A 20,586-nucleotide genomic window follows, 5' to 3' on the forward strand; every position below is an offset into this window, starting at 1 on the left:
TACACCTTCAAAGGGTCTAAATTAATTTGATGAGCTCAAGAAAAGCACCTGTGCATAAACATAGGCAGCTCCTTGAATATCTCTGGTAAACATGCTGCATAGCCATGAAAGCATGTAAAATGTTACAATGGTCAGGGAATATATAACAATATTAAACAAATCTGTGGAGTATTCCCATGTGGTATCTTTCACCCAGTAGCACAGTCTCTCTCAAATTTTTCATTTTTGATGGAGGTGAAAAGAGCAAAAGGAGGGAGACTCCACACTGCACTAATAACAGGAAACATATTTGCACAGAGAATACTACGTAGCACAATTCTAAGCAAGTTTCTAAGGACAAAAATTTAAGAAACACAAAGGGATTAACTATGTGCAAGGATAGCAAATGTTCACAAGTGTTGTCGTGTATTTCTATACCCAAAAGTTAATATTAAAATGTCTTCTGTCTTTGGAAAGGATAGTTTATTCCAGGTCTATCTTCAACCATTAAAGAAGTGGATGGCATACACTGAGGACATACGAGTCCATATCCGCCAGCTGTTCATCTACTTCCACCTTCCTCTTCAGAATTTCATTCTCGCCAGCTCTAGATCTAAGGTATAGTATTAAGTTTATATGAAGTCTAATCCAGAATGGGAATGCTTATGTACTTACGCATTTATTTTGAAGAACCAAAAAAACCTACAGACTCAAACCATTATTTTATTCCAGAATAAATTTTCTAGAGTTCAAAAAAAGTCACTCCACTGTCCCACAGAAAATTAAACTAGAGATGCTTAAGATTGTTAGAATGGAAACTATCTGGGAGAAAACTACAATGGATTGTATTGGAAAGAAAATGGGAGGAAAGGATCTTGACTGAAAGCTTCTAGAGCTATAAATATCAATCCGTTAATAACTTTCCGTTCATTTTGACAGGACAAGAGGAAAAGGGCTCAAGTTGCACCAGGGGAGGTTTAGATTTGATATCGGGAAAACTTTCTTGACTAAAAGGGTTGTCAAGCATCGGAACAGGCTGCCCAGGAAGTGGTTGTGTCACCATCCCTGGAGGTATTTAAAAGACGTGGTGCTTTTAGGGACATGGTTTTAGTGATGTAGTTGGCAGCGTTAGGTTTATGATTGAACTCAGTGATCTTAAAGGTCTTTTCCAACCTAAGTGATTGTATGATTCTTGTCGGTGGCAGCTTACAGTAGCCGTGAAGTAGGTCTAGTGTCTCAGCAGTGGAGTAAGCATACCCTAGCTGGAAAAATCAAAAAGGTGGACAGCACCTGGAACACAAATGGCAAGCAAGCAGTTGCAGTCAGTCACACAGGACTGTTTGGCAACTTCCAGGGGAAAACCCCTAACAGGAACAAGGTGAGATATCTATGGGAAGAACTGTGATCTTGCAATACCCCCCTGGAAAACCAGAGAGAATCTGAGACACTTGTCCATCAGCCTCCCAGAACTAGAACACCAAATCTGGGGGACCAAAAAAAAACTTAGCCTAGGAAAAACAGCTTGAAAGGTCTATCCCCTAGTTCCCCCATGATGACATACCAGAGGTAGAGTGGCACTAAAAGGATTTGCTGACCAGTTTCTTCAGCTAAAGTCACAGAGCTGGCCAACAAGGTACTCACTTGCTGCCCTCCCAGACTTCAAACCAGAGAAAGCAAAGCAGGATCAGGGCTCTCAAGTGCCGATAGAGGGGCTGGCTGGAGGAGTCTCAGAAAGCTCCTACTAGGAAAGGCCGGGTGAATAAATGGGAGTTGGGTACATAAATGGGATGGGGATATAACTTTGGAAAGAGTGGTTAATCTAACATTGCCTACAGCTGCTTGAGACTTCCAAGGCCCACCTGCAAAAAAAATTTAATTCCTGTTACAAATTTATTAGAAGGATTAAGAACTTCTTTATCACTGTTTATACCAATTGCCATACACAGAGGTGATTCTAGCACTAAGACAAGCTGCAGGGAAGTCCCTAAGGGGCTGATGATGAAAAATAGAGATGGTATTTCTGCCACATAGACAGCATTGCAAAGGGGCATGTCAAGGGGTGGAAAGTCTATAAATAGACCCAATTTTAATACTTTTACAAATGGCTTGAGAATAAAAAGTAGAGCACGTTAATGAAATCTGCAAATAGTATTCAGGCACATTCAGAAAAAGATTATTAAAAGTACTGTAAAAGGAAAAACTAAATTACTTTGATACATGGAATAATAGAAATGGCATGAAGTTTTTTACTGGAAGACTTCTGGGATTAACACCCTAAAATTCCTGCTGTAATATATGTATGCATATCATCAGGTGATTTTGGAATAACTAAGCCCCTAAAATGATGCAGATGTGAAACTAGTGGAGGCAATTTTACAACCTTGGTCTATGCATTTCCAACAGAGCTAAGGAAAAAGCAATGCCCCTGTAAAACATAGTCTGGAGTATCACCATTCTGGTGGTCACTTTTTGAGACAGATCAGCTCACGTTAGAACAGAAGAAGCGCTATTTATGAGAAGGAACTTATTTATGGGAAGAAAACTCTTCTAATTCTATATGAACTCTCAATATGAAGAATAAGGGGAACATAACTTTCTAAATATACATAGACTAACCATGAAGCAGGAAGAAAATCTAATTGGAATAATGAACAGTATCTATCCCTGTGCCAGAAAACCAGCAGCAAATACAATGAAAGTAAATAAGCTGCAAGTCAGAAGGATTTACAACTCTCAAAAGGCAAACTCTGGAATAGCTGTTCAGTAAGAGATGCAAGGACAAGAAACTTAACTCACCTTAGACACTATAAGCGTATATATGGCTGCGCATGACTGCAATGTGAGGTGCTTAAACTTAGAACTGTAAGGCTCTTCTGATTTATCATGTTTCTCTCATAGATTATATACAAATTTTTTTTCCTGGTTGACTTCATCAGGCTGTTATAGATCTGGTCATACTAACTATCCTGATGGACAATACAAATCTCTCATAAGGCTAGCAAATGTTTGGACTATCTGGTATAACTGGAGCTGCTGAAAGATCTTTCTAATGTCTGAACACACCAGGGAAACTAATATTTTTTTTTTCAATAAAACAGTCAAATCCACCTCAGACTAACAAGAAAAATTCATTTCTAACCATGCAGTGTTGCAGTCTGTTGCAGGAACCAGTAAGGAGGTGCAAGACTTTCATTGGTTCAAAACCATGGTGACAGTGGTTATCTACCCTGGAAACGCGGCAGGTAAGAATGATACCCACAGTTCATACTAACCCATCACCCAGGAATCTCCTTCTAAGGCACACTGTTATGTTCCCTCCATAAAACTCCAAGAAGGGGAGCAAGAAATCCTTTGAAAATCCCAGTTTATTCCAGAACTGCCAAAGCTGAAAAATCTCCTCATCCTTAGGCTAAGCTCAGATAAGGACTGAACTCTGTCATTTGGTTTTCAGAGAGCTTGTGCAAGCTACAGACCCAAGCTGAAGAGGCAGATTGGTTCTATGTAATGATCATTTCGCTTGTGTTCCCCCAGCTATTTGTGAATCTGTAACTGGCAGGGCAGTTGCATTGTACTACTAGCCTCTTCTGTATATGGAACAGAAATACAGAGACACTAAATAACGAATCCTGTTGTGTATTTCTGCTGTGACTTCAGAGTTAACCACCTTTAGAAAGCCTATGTTCAACTAACTGCTGGACCTTTCTTTATTGCAGTTGATTTCTCCACATGGCACACACCTATGGCAATTGTACAGAGTTCAGGTCAGCTGAGTTATCAGCTTGCTTTCCCCTGACTGCCTTCAAAATAGGAACTGGATAAATGATGAACTTACTTGCAAATACTCCGTGATATTTCTGCACCCATGAGGAAAACTTTCAGACAAAATTTCTCAGCTTATGTCAGAGGTGCTTAAGGGAAACCTCTGAAGTAGTACAGCAGCATTCACAAATACTACAAGTAAAACAAGCGCATGCATGCATGCGTGTGTGTGTTTTAAGCTGCAAAGGCTTCCTTGGCTCCTTCTTCTATGAGCTAGCGCAGATGTTTCACTTGTCAGTTTCTCCAGACCCTACTCTTTTGTACCTATATAACACACAGGGAGAGTCAGACATCCAGATCAGGCCCATGAATTCCCCTAGCATTAAGATGGTAAGTCTTACCTACGGGTCTTGCTGACTTCCACTTAGGTCCTTGATTTTTATGCAGGACCAGTGAGAACTTGGCTGTCACTTGTAAGCTACTGAGAGGAGGAAAAGCCATGTCCTAGGCAAATGGCCTTGGGAATAAACTATTAGGAGCAGGAAGCCTTTTGCAGGCATCTTTAGAGCAGGGCCAGAACAGAACAACCTCAGAGGAAAGACTAAAGTGTCAGTACTGTACCCTATGCTAATCAAAAGAATGACTTAATGTGGAGTGAATGACACTTATATGAAAGAATTAAGTGTCTAGAGACAGTAGCCTAAAATACACTAGTGCTGCATTGATCCCTTTTAGGTTGGCAAGTTTGCCTTCACAACAGTCTTGAGATGAAAGAGGCAGTAAGCTGGCAATCAGAGTTGGCATTTTGTGTGCTTGAACATAGATATCTGCTGGATGAAGACTTCTAAGTGTTTGTTACAGACAGGATGAAAGTGGCTAGCTTAAACTACCACCCTACCATTTAGTGTGCCAGTCAAGTGTTCCCAAATACCACAGAAAACCGTTGCAGAGGCAGCACAGAGGCTGTGTGAAGGAAAGCATATGTGTTTTCCAAATACTTAGTGTAAGTTACTGCTGATAAACTTCCAAGTGTGAATCCTAAGCAACATGTTCTGGTCAACCAGTCATAAATCCTAAAGATAACTCTGAAGGTCAAAATAGCTAAACTTAGTGACTGTTATGTTCAACTCCCCCTTTCTCGGTACACTGAAGTGCTAACCGACACGGTGGCTGCTAGACAAGAACAGCCAGGAAGAAACAGAACATAAGCAGATACAAAACCAAATACAGTATGCTTCCTGTAAAACAATTAATGCACTCACTTGTTTTAAACAATGCTTATGCTCTTACTATTACAGCTTCAAATACAGGAATAAGATGCGAAAAGTCTAGATCTAATAACACTGTCCACCTAACATACATCTTTTTCTTCTATTGACATTTTGCCTCCTGGAGTCAGTCTTATCTACCCCAATGTAAAGCCTTGCTTGTGAAAAGCCAAATTAAGTGTGAGGCACGTGCCTCAATTCTTGGGCAGAACATTAGTTTAATAAATACTGAGTGTGACTCAGTCATCCATGTGTCTGACATCCTCCTGAATTCCCCTTCTGCAGGCTGCTGAGGGAGCAAACCAGAGCCGCTGCTGTGGCAACTTGACTGCTGCTCTGGGTGTGCCGTGACTGCTGCTGGCCACTGTCACTGTTCACTGCTCTGACAGCACACACGCAACTACAAAAATGCACCAGTTTTCTATAACGTCATTCTTATCCCCTGTATCTCCATCTGTGTACCACTGGTGGTTATGGTTCATACTTTCTTTCCAGCAAGACCCAGTCTTAAATACCTAATATTTTACCTCTTCCAGTTAACCTCACTTATGACACACTCCATTCTTAGTCAAACTTCATTCTTAACAAAACCAAGAACTTGAAATTAATGACGAACGACTAATCTAGCTTTGCAGCATTGTGTACTGTGGCTTTCTAAGAAATAAACTGAAGAGACAATGTCTAACTCAGTGTGAACAACCCGAGGGAACACTTCTTCAGATACCAAGAAAGTTTATTTTTAATTACTCCAATGAATTTCTCATTGTCTTTATTTGCAGCTGTAGATCCTTAGTGCTGCTACAGATAGACCCCAGAAAACAAGCCAAGCCCCATAAAATAAGACACATAGCAAAAATATGAAGCCTAGCTTAAGCCCCTTTAAGCACAAGAGGAATGCAAGAATGGGCAGGCAAAGACAAGCACCCTCCTAGAATTCTTAGAATCTGCTTAATCATTTTTGTTCATCCTGCGCTTCCTCAACAAGAAAGGTAAGGTACCTCCTACAGACAACCTGCTTCTACCACAGACCTCTGATTTAGAGCTGGATCTTAATTTATTAACAAAGAAGACTTTGGGGGTAAACAGGAAGAGTACCATTCTCTGCATCCTGAAGGAAGGCAGGAGTAAGGGAGAAGTGGATGGTGATTGTAGAGACTTCAGCCAGAAGCAAAAGCTGTGAGGAGCAGGAGGATGCACTGGAGAATGAGACGTACAGTCCAGTCACGTGTGAAAGCTGCGAGGGAAATGATTGTTCTGAGATCATCTGTGAACATTAAGATGAATTGTCATTGAGAAGGGAAATCTGCAGGCTGCATTTACTTTATCAAATCAAGTACGTATAAGCCTTCTTGGTTTAGTAGTTCAAATGTGGCCAAACACAAACTGATTTTCAGGCATGGGAACAGACACTTTCCAATCAAAATTTTGCTTTCTCAAACTTTAAACCCATTTTCAAAAAAACAAAAAAGAAAAAAGGTGGCCTTCTGAAAAAAACTCAATTCAGTCTTTCAACTTTATTTTTCCCTATTTTTGTTCTTAGAATGGACTACTAGGGCTACCAAGATGATTAGGGGACTGGAACACCTCTCTTATGAAGAAAGGCTGAGGGAATTGAGTCTTTTTTCAGTCTGGAAAAAAGATGACTGAGGGGGGACCTTATCAACACTTATAAATACTTAAAGGGTGGGTGTCAGGAGGATGGGGCCAGGCCCTTTTCAGTGGTGCCCGGCAACAGGACAAGAGGTAACGGGTACAAACTTGAGCATAGGAAGTTACACTTAAACATGAGGAGGAACTTCTTTACTTTGAGAGTGGCAGAGCACTGGAACAGGCTGCCCAGAGAGGTCGTGGAGTCTCCTTCTCTGGAGACATTCAAAACCCGCCTGGACGCGTTCCTGTGCAACCTGCTCTGGGTGACCCTGCTCTGGCAGGGGGGTTGGACTAGATGATCTCCAGAGGTCCCTTCCAACCTCTACCATTCTGTGATTCTGTGATTCTAGCACAAGTGTACATATTCTCTAAGCTTGTAACAGATACTTTGCACAGAAACCTGTATTCCCAAAATTTTAAACTTTGCCCAACTTCAAAGGCAATTGAGAACTGGGTTCGTAATAGGAAGAACTGACCAAAAGCACTGAGTGCTGCTACCAGACCTGCTTGCAATAATTTTGGCAGAAGCTTTTGCTCAAGAGAGGAACAGTGACTTATATGTCTGTGTAACTTGACTGAGGCCATTTGTATGGAAATCTAGCCAGGGTGTCTGCAGGAATTAAGCTGAGTTGTTTGAAGTCACCCTGTCCAGTAGTTCACACTGGTGGGAGACCTCCTGTGTCACTGGAGATGAGCGTCATTGAACACCACTACTGGAACAGCTAGTACTGGAGCCACTACTCTGAACAGACTTCTGCTAGGCGCTGGTCAAAAGCCAGCAATAAATCAGGAAGTATTGCAGGAATTTATTGCAGATTTTATTTGCAATTTATATGCAGAATTTATTTCAGGATTTGTTGCAAAAATCCAGCCAGTGAAGGTAGATATTAGGAAAAAGGTCCCTGGGAAAGGAAGCAAACTGGATGTCCTGACCAGAGAAAGGAGGTCTACAGAAAAAAATAAGTGCAGGCTATGTGGGAAGAGATCTCTTGAACACATTTGAGAAACAGGAGGGAAACAGTCTTAAGAACACCAGGAAATCAAGATTAGGCAATAAATCAAGATGTGCGTCCTGATAGAAGAGGATGGTTTCGAAAGCTCCTACCTAACCAATGACGAAAGATTAATTCCTCCCAAGCTTGCCACTTGTAAGCTTGAAATTGCCATTGCACTTTCACGCTAGTGATCCACTTCCCTACTGACTTTGATTTCCTTGTCTCATCCAACTTAGTGCACAGTCACTTCTATTTCCGTACCTTTGACATTTCAGGTGCTCCTGACTATAACAGATCTTTTCCAGTATTATTGTGTGTGTGCATAGCACTGATTAACATATATTTAAAACAAAACAAAACAAAACAACTTAATTCATGACTGTTTTGCTTCCAACTGCTGGCTCATTTTCCTTAACATTTTAATCTTTAGCCAAAACCGGCACTAGTTGGATGTTTTCATCTGTGGAAGAAAGCAAGCTAGAGAAGGACTGCTAGAGGAGAAAGCACAGGCTCCGCTACTGACAACACTCTTTCTGGCAATGAGTCCAAAACTTCTGAACTATTTTAAGAGTATTAACACCCCAAAAGAGGGAATCGTTAAGGAAGAATGTGATGCATCTTTTTTAGCCAAGAGCAGAAATAGCTTCAGCATTCACTCTGACAAGATAAATGAACAATCAGCTTTTCTAAGACTAGCCAAGAGAACATTAAGATTGTAATATAGCTGAGAGACAATATGACTACTTGATCACGTTCATTTTTACTGTATATTACTCCACTTAGTCCTTCACTGGAAATGAGGGCAAGGTGCACCTGATGATGGCACAGTAAAATGCAAGATTTTGTTGTACATATTGTATATATTTACGAAAAAAAGAGTGGATTTAATGAATATGCTACTTTTGAACTATGCTCAAATAGACGACTTCAGGGGGAGAAGGGAAAGATTAAGATTGATCAAACGACTATGCCTATTCAACGAACTGATGGATGGATCCTAAGGTGTCATACTTTATCTGAGATGGAATAACCACCACAGCAGTATAGACTGAAGACTGACTGAAAAAGGGATGCGGAGGTCCTGGTGGACTGTGTCATGGACAACAAGAGCAGGGCCACTCCATGAGGGCGGATAAGCTGGGAAACAAGGCTGACCACAGCACAGGCAGGACAGTGCCCTCACCAACGAAGATGCAGCCCCACAGGATTCAGGCAGGGCTGGGTTGGTGACAGGCTTTCTCGAGAGCCCAAGACAAGGCGACACAGAGTCAGGTCCAGGGTCCAACCAGGAACGGCAGAAGACTGTCAGAGACAAGGCCAATGCAGGAAAAGTGGTTGGAGACAAGACTATACATTACACCCACTCTACAGGTCCATCCAGGAAGGCCAACTGATAAGCCAAGGCAACAGGAGACAAGACATGGCACAAGTAAACTTACAGTACTGCACATGCTAAAGTCCCAGGTGAGAGTGCCAGGGCAATTAAGGCCCAGTTGTACACTTTACTTGGCCCTGACAGACACCAAGCTAAACATAAGTGAGCAGAACACCACAGCAGTGAGCAAGGCTACCTTCATAAAGACATACTAGGTTGTTTTTACAGGCACGAAGCCAGTAGATCAAGAGAATTATTAGTCCTCTTTACTCAGCACTTTTTAGATCATGTCTGGAAAACCACATCACCGTTTAGGCCCCCCCAGTATGAGAAAGAAGTTGACAAATTGCAGTGAGTGCAGCTGAAGACAATCAAGGTGGTCAGGGGATGAAGGTACACAGCCTGTGAGGAGAGGCTGAAGGAACTGCATTCAGTCTCAAGGCTTGAAGGCAAACCCAAGAACTTCCCTTCAGTACCTAAGATTATCAAGAAAATAGCAGAACTCTCTACTGAGGTGCATGGCAGCAGGATGAGAGGCAATTGTCATATGGGAAGATTTTGATTTCAGGGGAAAAAAATTCACTGTCAAAACAATCAAGTATTGGCACAGGTTGTCCAGATAAGTTGTGCACTGTCCATTCTTGGAGATTTTCAAGACCCTGCTGGACAAAGCCCTTAGCAACTGGGTCACAGCTGAAGAAGCAGAAGGTTGGTTTAGAGACCTCTTGAGCCTCCCCAGCCTGAACAATACTATTCTATTTCTATTGCTCCCATGGCTACTGAAGTGTGCTGCTGAACACACGAGTCCACAGGAGAATGAAGGACCTTTGAGCATACTGAAGAAGCTGCTGAAGAATCTCATTTTGAATACAAGCTATAAGTACAGAAACACTCAACTGAAGTAGTCCTTTACTGAACACAGAATTCCTTAAAATAGCTTTTTTTCATACTCTTCAGGGTTTTTTTTCCCCATTACCTCCTCGTACACAAACTTCTAAGTGTTTAGCTCTTGTTTTGCTGTTCTTTAGAGTAAGACTCATTGTACATTGCACTGATTGCCCAATAAACACACTTCAGGACTTAAGTGTGTCATCACACTTTCACTACCTTCGGCCTCCTCCATCTCTGACTGTGAGTTCAGTTTTCCTTATACTCATCTCTCCTTTCAGTGCAGCCCTGCTGATCTCCCCACATTCTTCAACTGTGGAGTTGAATGTTACCCTGAAATACATTTAATATTCTGGCATGAATTACATTAACTCCTAGGTAAACCACAAAATCAACCTTTTACATGGTTCTATTGCCGCTTCTAATCCTGTCTAGTAGTGAGCGCTGCCATGACCCCTTCAGCACTGAAAGGTGCCATTTCTTGGGAGAAAAGTACTTGCATTCTTCTTTTGAATAGGAAAGATGTATTTCTTTCTGTCCTCCCATTTCCTTGATCCTTTCTTCTGCCTTTGGCTGTTACATTGTATCACCTGCATGGAAACATTGCACATTTACACTCAGTTTGTGTGAACAGCTTGTGAGCATTCAAGACTGGTATCAGCTTGCCCAGTTAGCTGATATGTTCCAAACTTTGCGTTAGTTCAGCACTAGAGGTCAGCTAATGTCTTCTCAAGGTTGGAAGGATGGGAGAACTATGGCTGCTGTCAAGAGTGGAGTGGGATGTGGAGAAGAGAACAGCCGATGCTGCTCAGGGGTATGCACGGCAAGGGACCTACTCTGATAGAGATCCAGCCTGGCCCTACGCACTGAGCACTCCTCGGCGCTTGCAGATCTTCCAATTTAGTGTCACCTGAAGGTATCAGACCTCCAAGTCTGCTCCAGTGTGCAAACTGAAGTGGAAACCACCACATTTGTTCAAAAGGCAAGCTCCTAAACCAAAATAAAATGCCAGTGAAAGCACAATCCCAGAGACCTTTTGCTCCTACAGGTGTACAACAACGTTCTCTCCAGAGTATTTTCCAGAGGTGACGCTGTCTTGTAACTCACATCGAATAACGTGAAGTGAGCTCGAAAGATATGTGGAAAAAAGTGCATTTTAGACCAGTCTTAAACATTGGCTATTTTGTCTGCCATAAAGCTGTTCCATTTGGAGAGAGGCTGGTCGCCTCCCCCACTCCCCACCACCCCCTAAGCTGCGTTTTAAGAACGAGCCCTTCTCACGCCACCGAAGATCCGCGAGCGCCGCTGGGCGCAGGGACCCGCCCGCGGCCCCACCGAGGGCGGATGAACCGGGGAGCACCCGGACAACGCTCCCGCCTCAGCCCGCTCTCCCTGGCCTGGCCCGGGCCAGGCCTTGCGGCGCTCCTCCGCCCACACGCGGGCCCCGGCAGGTGCGGTAGCCTCCAACCGGCGGCGGCGGCGGCGGGCCCCGCCCCAGGGCTCCCCAGGTCCCGCTGCGTGCGCCGGGCCGGGCCCGCCCGGGAGGCGGTCGGTCGATCGATCGATCGGTCGGTCTGTGGGTGGGTGAGGAGGGCGCTGCGGGGCGCGCAGAGGCGGGGGCTGTCTCCGGCGGTTCCCCCCGGCTAGCGGCCGGCGGTCACGCTGCGGCGGCGGCGCTTCGCCTCCGCGCCGGGCCCAGGATTGGCTGCGCCACCGCCTCCTCCCAGAATGCAGCGCATGGCGCGTCATTGAAGAGAGACCATGATGGCGGCGGCGGCCGCGGCCGCCGCGGCGGCGGGGGGGGCCCCCGAGGTGATCGCCCAGCTGGAGAACGCGGCCAAAGTCCTGATGGTGAGGCGGGCGGCGGCAGGCGCCGCGCCCGGAGCGCCCGCACCGGTTCCTTCCTTCCCTCCCTCCCCGCCTCGGCTCCTGCCGCCCGCCGAGCCGCCTGCCGCCCTCGCCCCTCAGGCGCGGGGCGCAGCCCGCTGGGGCGCGGCGCCTCCGCCGCCCCCTCCCCGCCTCCTCCCGCGCCCCGGCCGCCCTCCCGCCTTCCCTCCCACCCTCCGTCCTCTCCGCAGGCAGCTCGTCCCTGTCACCCCGCAGCCGGGCTCGGCCCCCGCCGCGCACGCCGCGCCGCTCCTCCATGTGCTGCCCGCTCTCCTCCGCCCCGGGCAGGCTGCCGGCGCCCGGAGCTCCCCGCCGCTGGCGGGGTGTCCTGTCCGTCCCGCGAGCCCCGCACCCGCCATTGTCCGCCGTAGAAAACCCCCGCCGAAGTTGCCGGTGGGCAAACTCTCTCCCTCCCGGCGGCGGGGGCCGGACTCCGGCGCGCCTCCCGTGGGGAGATGTGGGGGGGTCGTGTCCGATCCGCGGCCCAGCGCGGGCCCTGGGGCACCGGCGGCAGCGAGGAGGCGACCTCAGGAGGGCCGCGGGCCGGGCGCCGCCGGCTTCCAGAGTGTTCCTTCCCCCGGCGGAGCAGGGAGCAGACGGGGGCTCGCGGTGCCGCCGGCTCAGAGCAAAGCGCTTGGTGGTGCTTCGTGCCCTCGTCTCTTCAATACCTGTTTATTAACTGTTTGTGCTGGCTGCAAACGCGTTGTGTGTTATTTTCCGTGATTGCATGGAAAAGAAAGTCCACACGGCAAAGACCCGAATTGCGATGGAGCTAAATGGCTATAGTGACTGTTGGTATTAAAACATTCCTAGTTGGTCATCCTCATAAAAGTTTTTTGTTCCTTTGAATGAAGAGCTGTGTATTGGCCTGTGTCATTTTCAGGTCTGTCTTGCAGATCTTCTAAAACTGGCTAGCTTAAAGCCTTCTCCACAAAGTTTATCTTACCAAAACATGATTTCAACAGGAATAAAGTTTCTGAGTTATCAATATTAACAGTAGGAAAGTTTACCTGGTATCGATAATTGATCAATGACCAGAGCCTGAAATGATTGTGAGTTTAATGTCTAGCCCAAGTGGCCTGGCTGTAAAGCGATAGGTGTTTGGCTTTACTCGCAGGTGTCCTCGTCAAAATACTCGCGTGTTACTCCTTGTGAAATCAAAGCCTGGAAAACATTGACTGTGTTCTCAAACAGGAAAGTAAAGGCAGATAGCTTAGCAACAAGCACTAATCCTTTCAGATGAAAACTTCTCAAAGTATGCGAACAGTGATGCATTGTAAGCTTTGAGTTGCTTTTGATTCATGCGTGCCTTTGCAAAACACAACCGTGTAGATTCTTGGACGTTCTCATCGTGTCTGTGTATCTCAGTTTTAAAAATAACACAGTTGCTGTAATTACCAGAAGTGTTGGACTGCGTAGGGGAAATGTGTAGTAAGTATTATTACGAGACAGAACACGTGTGTGGAAGGAAGCTAGCAGTTAGGTAGTTTTCAGTATCAAACTGATAGCACGTGAAGTGGCATGTCCAAAGTTTTGCATCTGTTCTAGAAAACTTAACGTTGCTTGTGTTGGCATAGTTACCTCGCCTAGCCCTGCTGCCATAGAGAGGGAAATGCAACTTAATGGGGAGTTAAAGTAAATAAAAATGTTAATACAGTGAAAAAATGCAAGCCTTTTATGGTATTGTTTGTGCTTCTGTTGAAGAATAGGTGCTAAACTTGCCAGTAAAACTTAAGTCTCAGGTCTGTAAGCACACGGTCGTTAGGATCCTTGTTGAGTTTCTAGCTTCCTTTCTCCCTCCAGCCTCTGACAGTATGAAAGCTAACTTGTTGTGGTCATTACCTTTTTCTTTTTCTTCTTTTTTCTTTTCCGCAGCAGCTCGTGGAAGTCTCATAGACAACACTGAACTGACAAGAATTAGTTAGAAAGGTCTTACTGAGGAAGCTGCATAAACCAGAGAGATTTGCTAAAGCTATCTGTGAGGCTAAGCACCCGGAGTCAGGCTTTAAGCTGGTTTGGCTCTAGAAGAACTGTGAGAACTGCTTAGGGTTATTGCTGTGTATTTCTTCTTCTCAAAAATCATCAGGTTTTTGGAGTGACAAAGGAGAGGAGGAGTGTGGCTTACCATGTCAGCTGCTTTACAAAGGTGTATGTGAGACCCTAGAGACTGAAAGGGTTATGCGCTACGCTCCTGTTCTTTCTGACTAGCAACGGTGGAAAAACAAGGGCTGAATGATGTTTCAGGACTGCACCTGGACAGTGATGATCTTAATTTAATTTAGGCAGAGGGCTGTACTGTTTGGTAAAATCTGGTAAAACGTCTGCTTGGGAATGAGGCAAGAAGTGACTCTGTGTGGCAGTTGGGAGGTGTGAACTGATCAAACTGGTGGGATCACTTTGAAAGGTATTTATGTAAAAATCTGAGGACTTGAGGGAGGGTTGCGAACTCGGTGCTGGTAATGGGGGGTCATGAATAGAGGCCAGCACCTTGCAGTGGAGCCATACCTGAAGCAGTGGGAAAGGGCAGAGCTGTGAATGGTCTGACAATAGATGTCAGCAAGTTTTAACTGGGCAGGGAGCGGTGGAGAGATTCAGGGAGGTTTTCTTGTGGCAGCTGAGACAGTAGCAATCCGAGTAAAATACACTTGGCTAGGGAGGCATCAAAGGTGGTGCAACGTATCTGAGGATGGAGCAGGGAGAGGTGGTGGTTTACATGATACTTGCCTTGATTTCAAACCGAAACACTGAGCCTTGGGAGAGAATAAGGGACTGGAGGAATTCAGACATGCTAATAAGAAAACCTGAACGTGTTTAATTAACTTTCTTTGAGGGTAAGTATGGATTACTGTGAGCTCTCTCGATCTTTGATAAGTATTCTCATAGTTAGTTTTTTTTTTTTTTTAATTGCTCTGGATTAGTTGAGTTTTCCTTTGGAAAATACTTTTTATATATCAGATAAGAGATATGTTAGTGCTGATCTCATAAATTGCAAAGTCTTTATGGTCTTTGCAAAACATGGTGTGCAGCGTATGGAAACTGGAAAGATTCAATCTGTTCTCTCACCAAGCTCCTCTGAAGGAATGCTTTTCCTTTGTTATCAATTTTCGCCTTTCAGCAGGTTATAGGGAGCCCACATTCAAAAGGCTTAGTTTGGAAAATGATTGAAATTTGGTATAAAGTTGAAGAGTTGTTATAAAAGATGAAGCTTGAGTTGTCCTGAGCTGCCAAATGTGACTTTGAATGCTGGTCCTGTGACGGTTTTCTTTGGTGTGTGTAAGAGCATTTGCTATATTAAAAAATTTGCGCCTTTTAGGTACTTAATTCCTTTCCAACAAATCCAATGGTGTTTACTTGAAGTAAGATCCCCATAGTGCCTTGTAACTTAAGATGTAAAATGCTGCGCGGTCATGCAGTGACATAGGCTGATGCACCTTTGACGTGTGTGACTTTGGCTTGGTGAAGACCATGCACCATCTGTATGAACCAAATGAGTTTACTGCTCCTCCGTTTCCAACTGGCATGGCATCCCCTAACCAAATGTATATGGTTCCTATCTATTGCGTTTTGTTTAGCTCAGGGGGTAATTAATGCTGAATATAATTAGTATAGTTAAGCACTATTTTAATAGCTGTCTTCATGGATGAGAGAAGACAGAGGTTGTATTATTAAGTACAGAAATGTAAATGTCATCTGGTAGGTGAGAGGATGAAGTAGGAAGCATGCAGAAGACTGTTTAGTTATTGCTGGGAGTTTATTAAAGCAGGTTGAAATTTTTTAATGTATGTTGTTCTGTGACACCTAAATCTAAATGCACAGGTTATAGCTTGTTCCCCCTGCCCCCCTCCAAAAAGGGGTGCTCTGTTTCTACCTGCAGCCCCGCTTTCTCCCTTGTGACCCTGTGCTGAACATATTAATATTGCTGGGATGACACAGGAATTAAACAAGGGAATGGATTTCTGTCAAGTTAGCAAGACGAATTGGCTATCTGTGCAGCCATTTAAGTTGCAGAGCTAGCACGGGGGGGCTGAAATTAGATTGTCGGACGGGTACACGGCTGGTCTGCCCCTATTAGCAGTGGTGAGCTGTCATGTTGGCTCAAGTGCATCATATACCTTCACTGTACAATTTACTTGCTAACTCAGTCTGTCTGGAGATTAGAAATGCCAGACTTTTCTCAGAGGTGTGCAGTGAAAAGACAAGAGGTTACAAGTTTCAGAAAGGGAAATTCCAGCTGGAGAGAAGGCAAAAAAAATAAAAATCACAGTAAGTGTGGTTGGTGAAGGCAGTGGAGCAGGCTACCTGGAGAGGCTATGGGATCTCTCATCTTTGGAGATATTTAAAACTTGACTGAACAAGGCCCTAAACAACCTTACCTAACTTTGAAATGAGTTCTTTTTTGGGTAGGAGATTGAGAGAAGTGAGGTACCGAGGTCACTGTCATCCTAAGCTATTCTACGCAGTATGGGTCTGGGTAGTATTAACAGGTTCAAGAAGAGCTGAGCAAAGGCTTTTGCAACAGAATTCCCTTCTTTTAAAAGTTTGTAAATGTTCTTGTTTCACTGTGCTCTGTTTTGGGGGTGGTGGGGGATTCACACGTTACTGTCTTCTCAGGGTACTACTTAGTTTGTGGCTTATCCTGCCTTTCTGAAGGAGGTTTCAGGCTAAAGTTGGGTAGTCTGACACTGGTCATACAAAGTTCTCTTTCAGACGTTGAAATAAGCTTACAGAGTAAGAGCATAAGGCAGCACATTAGCATCCTTAAACTCCAAGAACAACTTGTTTATATCACCCACCCCAACAATTTGTAAGGTTGGCTTGGTTTTTGACCTGCCTTTTGTGGAGTTCACGACCATGACAATCCTCCTCCCATGAGGAAGTTCAGTTTCTCCTTGCAGCCTGTCTTGATTGCAAGGCAGTTTTTTAGACTGTGAAGCATGACTGATAGTAAGGGTGAAAGGAAGAGATGGACTAGCTCTGACTTTGTTGTGGCAGGTTACCTGCTGGAAGAAATCAGACAAATGAATCATTCCAATGCTGAGATTTGTTACAGTCCTGCAAGTCATCACCCAGCAAAGCAAGCTGGATGTGTGCTACATTATGTCTGGATTAGACCAAACATCTGCCCAGCTGAGTTCTGTTTCCAGTGATGGCCTCTAGCTGCTGCTTTAGAGAAAGGGTCTAAAAAATAAGGATAATCCTTTCAGTAATATACATTTTACCTTATTTGAATTATCAATTTCAAGAGCTCAAGGTAGCATCGTTGTATTTAATGATTGTTGATCAACTTGCCTTCCATGAATGTGTCCAGTTGTTTCTGGAATGCATCTGTATTTTTTTATTGGGTTTTATATTAGGCTTGTCTAGTAGTAATGAGTTTCACAGGTGTTTTTTGTAAAAAAAACCCCCAACATCGTGTTATTTGAGAGAAGCTTGCTGTTTGATGATTCATTCATTCTTGAATTATGAGAAATACCTGATTGTTGTTCTGATTTTTCTTCTACGGTATCCTTTGTGATTTTTATAGTTCTCTATCGTATTGCATCCTCCAGTCATCTGTTAGCTAAACTGAGGGGTCTTGTCAGTTTTTCATGTGGGAGATTCCCCGTACATCTAATCATCCCTGTACTCTTCTGTAGCTTTTTAGATTTATGATACCATTTGTGAGATGGACTAACCAGAGCTGTATTCTTTTGTGATACGGTTAAGTGAGGATTTTAGATGGTTGTAAATTTTTGGTATCCTGTATTCCTTTCATAATAGTTCTTAACATCGTGCTTTTCGCTATTACTTCAGAGCAGCAAGGTGATGTTTTCAGAGGACTATGTCCAAGCAGTCCGGATCTTTTTTTGGACCAGTACTAAGCTACTTAGAGTTCATCATGTGTATGTATAGTTTTTCCTCCTTTTGCTTAAGAACTGGTATGGTTGGTGCGTTTTACAGGCACACAGCTCATATTACAGCTTGGAAGATAAGTACATGCAGTGCATGGCATGCTAATGAAACTTACCTGGGAGCTGAGAGCAAATGTGCATGGAGCATACCCGAAGCATGCGGTACTAAGGGTGAGGAGTTGAGAATAGGAGTATGAGGATTGATACAGATTCTGGTATCTTTGAAAAGCAAACATAGCATCTGATGAAATGAAAATCTAGTGAAATAGGATTCTTCATGCTTAGGGTTTATTTTCCCTGATTGTTTCACAGGGGGAGTATTCATCTTTGAATCAAGATGATGTTTCACACTCATTTGACATGTCACTGTTGCATTGGCATATTTTTATATTTTGTTCTGAGTTGTAAATGACAATACTGTGTGTTTGCTCCTAGATTCTTCTGCTGGGGAGCTTCATTAGTCCGTAACTCCATCTGGATAATTCTTCTTCAGGCACTAGCTACCGCTGTCTTCCCTTTAACCTGCTTCCTAAGACTCTTATCGTTGTTATGCTAATCTGTGTTCATTAGTTAATTAACAGCTTTCCATATGGAAGGGTGGAAGAAATCCTCTTGATTAAGTTGAGCTGATGCTGTCACAAGCAGCTAAGTAATGTATTCCTTTTCATAAATTTCTGACACTGTTTAGATACTAAAAAGTCTGTCTGGATTAGGTATACATAAGATCTCCACTTCTGTGTCCTGGCTTGATGTAGGGGTGAAATTCTGGATTTTTATGATCAAGTCCTTCACTTTACCAGGGGAAAATGTGTTGTTTGTATCTATCTCCTTTCCTGCTTTCCAGGTTTCCTTGACTTCCCCAGAACAAAAGAAAGTGGAACTGGTGCCTGTGTTGGGGCAGTGACCTGGTAAAGGGAATGTGGTAACATCTGGAGCAATTTTGATGCACAGTGGGGTGTATGAGTGGCATAAAACCACATCTGTTCTGGGAGATGCAGCATAGAAGGGAAAGTGGCAGATCTGAGTTGTAGGAGACATTGATGTGGGTCTTCAGTTCTTTTTCATCCCATTAAAGTCTGTCTAAAACATCCTGTTGAATAGGGAGTAGTTGTTCGGATAGGGAGTTTGAGAAATGGGGGAAAGCTGGCAGGAGGATATATTTTAAATAGTCCCTGTTCTTTCCCTTCCGTGCCTCTACCAAAACATGGAGTGGTAGCGCACTCACTTGAGTGGCTGCGTGGTGAACTGGATTGGTAAATGGATGCAAGAGGAAAAGTTTTTTTAATTCTGGTAATTTTTAGTATGTTGCATTAGAAACAATTTTGCTACCTTAACTGAGGTGAAAAAGTTTGCCTATGGTCCTAAAAGAAACTTTGGTCAAATTATGCTGTTAAACCACTTGGAAGTAGCAGATATAATTCTCTTTATCTTCAGATCAAGATTGATTGTATTTATTTTTTCTAAATGGAAAATACACTTAAATTTGTTTGGATTAGTATAGGAGCAAGTGAATGAAGTTTTATTGCTTTCATTACTCTAGAAGTCAGATAAGTTGATTTAGTGGTGCCTACCAAATTAAAAATTCACACAACTATAAAAGTGAATATAAAGAAAGACTAAAGTTATATCATGGTCTGTGCTAAAATTATGAATTTCAGTATTTATCTCCATGCAGTCCAGCTGTGTTATGTGCAGCTGTGCAAAATGGTAGAGGCACAGCTGTAGTAGTGTTGAAATAAGCCTTGTGCCAGGGTTTCTTGAAGGCTTTGTATGATTAAGTTGTGGCTGTGAAATCAGTAAAGTGCGTAAGGGTGTTTTGCCATGGAATTTTACATTTTATGATGATGGTCCCTGGGATTTCAAAAGGGCTTGGCCAAGGTGATGAACATCTGCCATCCCAGGCTTGTAAGTGTGATGCAGACATATGCTATGTTTTCACAGAAGCCTGAACTAGCCTAACAGTGAGTGGCTGAGAAAAACCATTGCTTGTCTTTTTGCTGGATTGATTATCTGGTAGTTTAGTGAGCTGGGCTGGCTTACAGAAGGACCTGCCAATTGCCAAAGCTAGCATGAGATAATGTTAATAATGTGTGTCTAGGAGTGGAGAGGAATTGGCGTGGTCAGAAGGAGAGGAGGAAGGTCTCCATCACTGCATTGCCCCTCTGGGAACCACAGCCTTGGAGTTGTGGAGAGGCAGCCCCTCTTCACTACTGTTAACTTGGACCATTAACTATTAAGATTATTAACTTTTCTGTGGCAAAGGAGAATCACAGAATGGTAGGGGTTGGAAGGGACCTCTGGAGATCATCTAGTCCAACCCCCCTGCCAGAGCAGGGTCACCCAGAGCAGGTTGCACAGGAACGCATCCAGGCGGGTTTTGAATGTCTCCAGAGAAGGAGACTCCACCACCTCTCTGGGCAGCCTGTTCCAGTGCTCTGCCACCCTCACAGCAAAGAAGTTCCTTCTCATGTTTAAGTGTAACTTCCTATGCTTAAGTTTGTGCCCATTACCTCTTGTCCTGAGAAGAATAATACCAGCATCCTTCATCAATGTGTTTCGAAAACTGCTCATGGGAAGCGCTGCAGAAAAGTTAGGTGATATTTGTCCTTTTGTGTACTTTACTGAAAGTATTCTGTTTTCTTGGTAAGAGTGGGCTGTAATGTTTAGAGTGCTGGTGTTCGAGGTGGGTAGTGGTGGGGTGCTGTATTATGTCATTAAGGCTGTACTGGAGTGGATGGTATATTCCTTGACTTGATATTTCCAGTTTTTCAGAAATGGGTAACTTGGTAGCTTTTAAGACACCAAGAGGTAGTTGAGCCATGTTCAATTAGCTCTTCAGGCTGCTTTGGAAGGACCTTGAGTTCAGCTCTTTCACAAGTAAATATCCTGGCCTC

General features: G+C 43.9%; 1 protein-coding gene across 2 annotated transcripts in view; it reads left to right on the forward strand.

The window, feature by feature from the left end:
• The first annotated feature begins 11,675 nt into the window (after nucleotides 1–11,675).
• Nucleotides 11,676–20,586, forward strand: part of XPO4 (exportin 4) — an 86,012-nt gene continuing 77,101 nt past the window's right edge. Inside the window, exon 1 of one of the 2 annotated variants that reach the window (XM_074569482.1) lies at nucleotides 11,676–11,765. In XM_074569482.1, coding sequence (XP_074425583.1) covers nucleotides 11,676–11,765 — 90 coding nt within the window. The remainder of the gene's footprint in view (nucleotides 11,766–20,586) is intronic. The other variant, XM_074569491.1, reaches the window with a different exon arrangement.

Source organism: Larus michahellis, chromosome 1, assembly GCF_964199755.1.
Source record: "Larus michahellis chromosome 1, bLarMic1.1, whole genome shotgun sequence".
NCBI lineage: Eukaryota > Metazoa > Chordata > Aves > Charadriiformes > Laridae > Larus > Larus michahellis.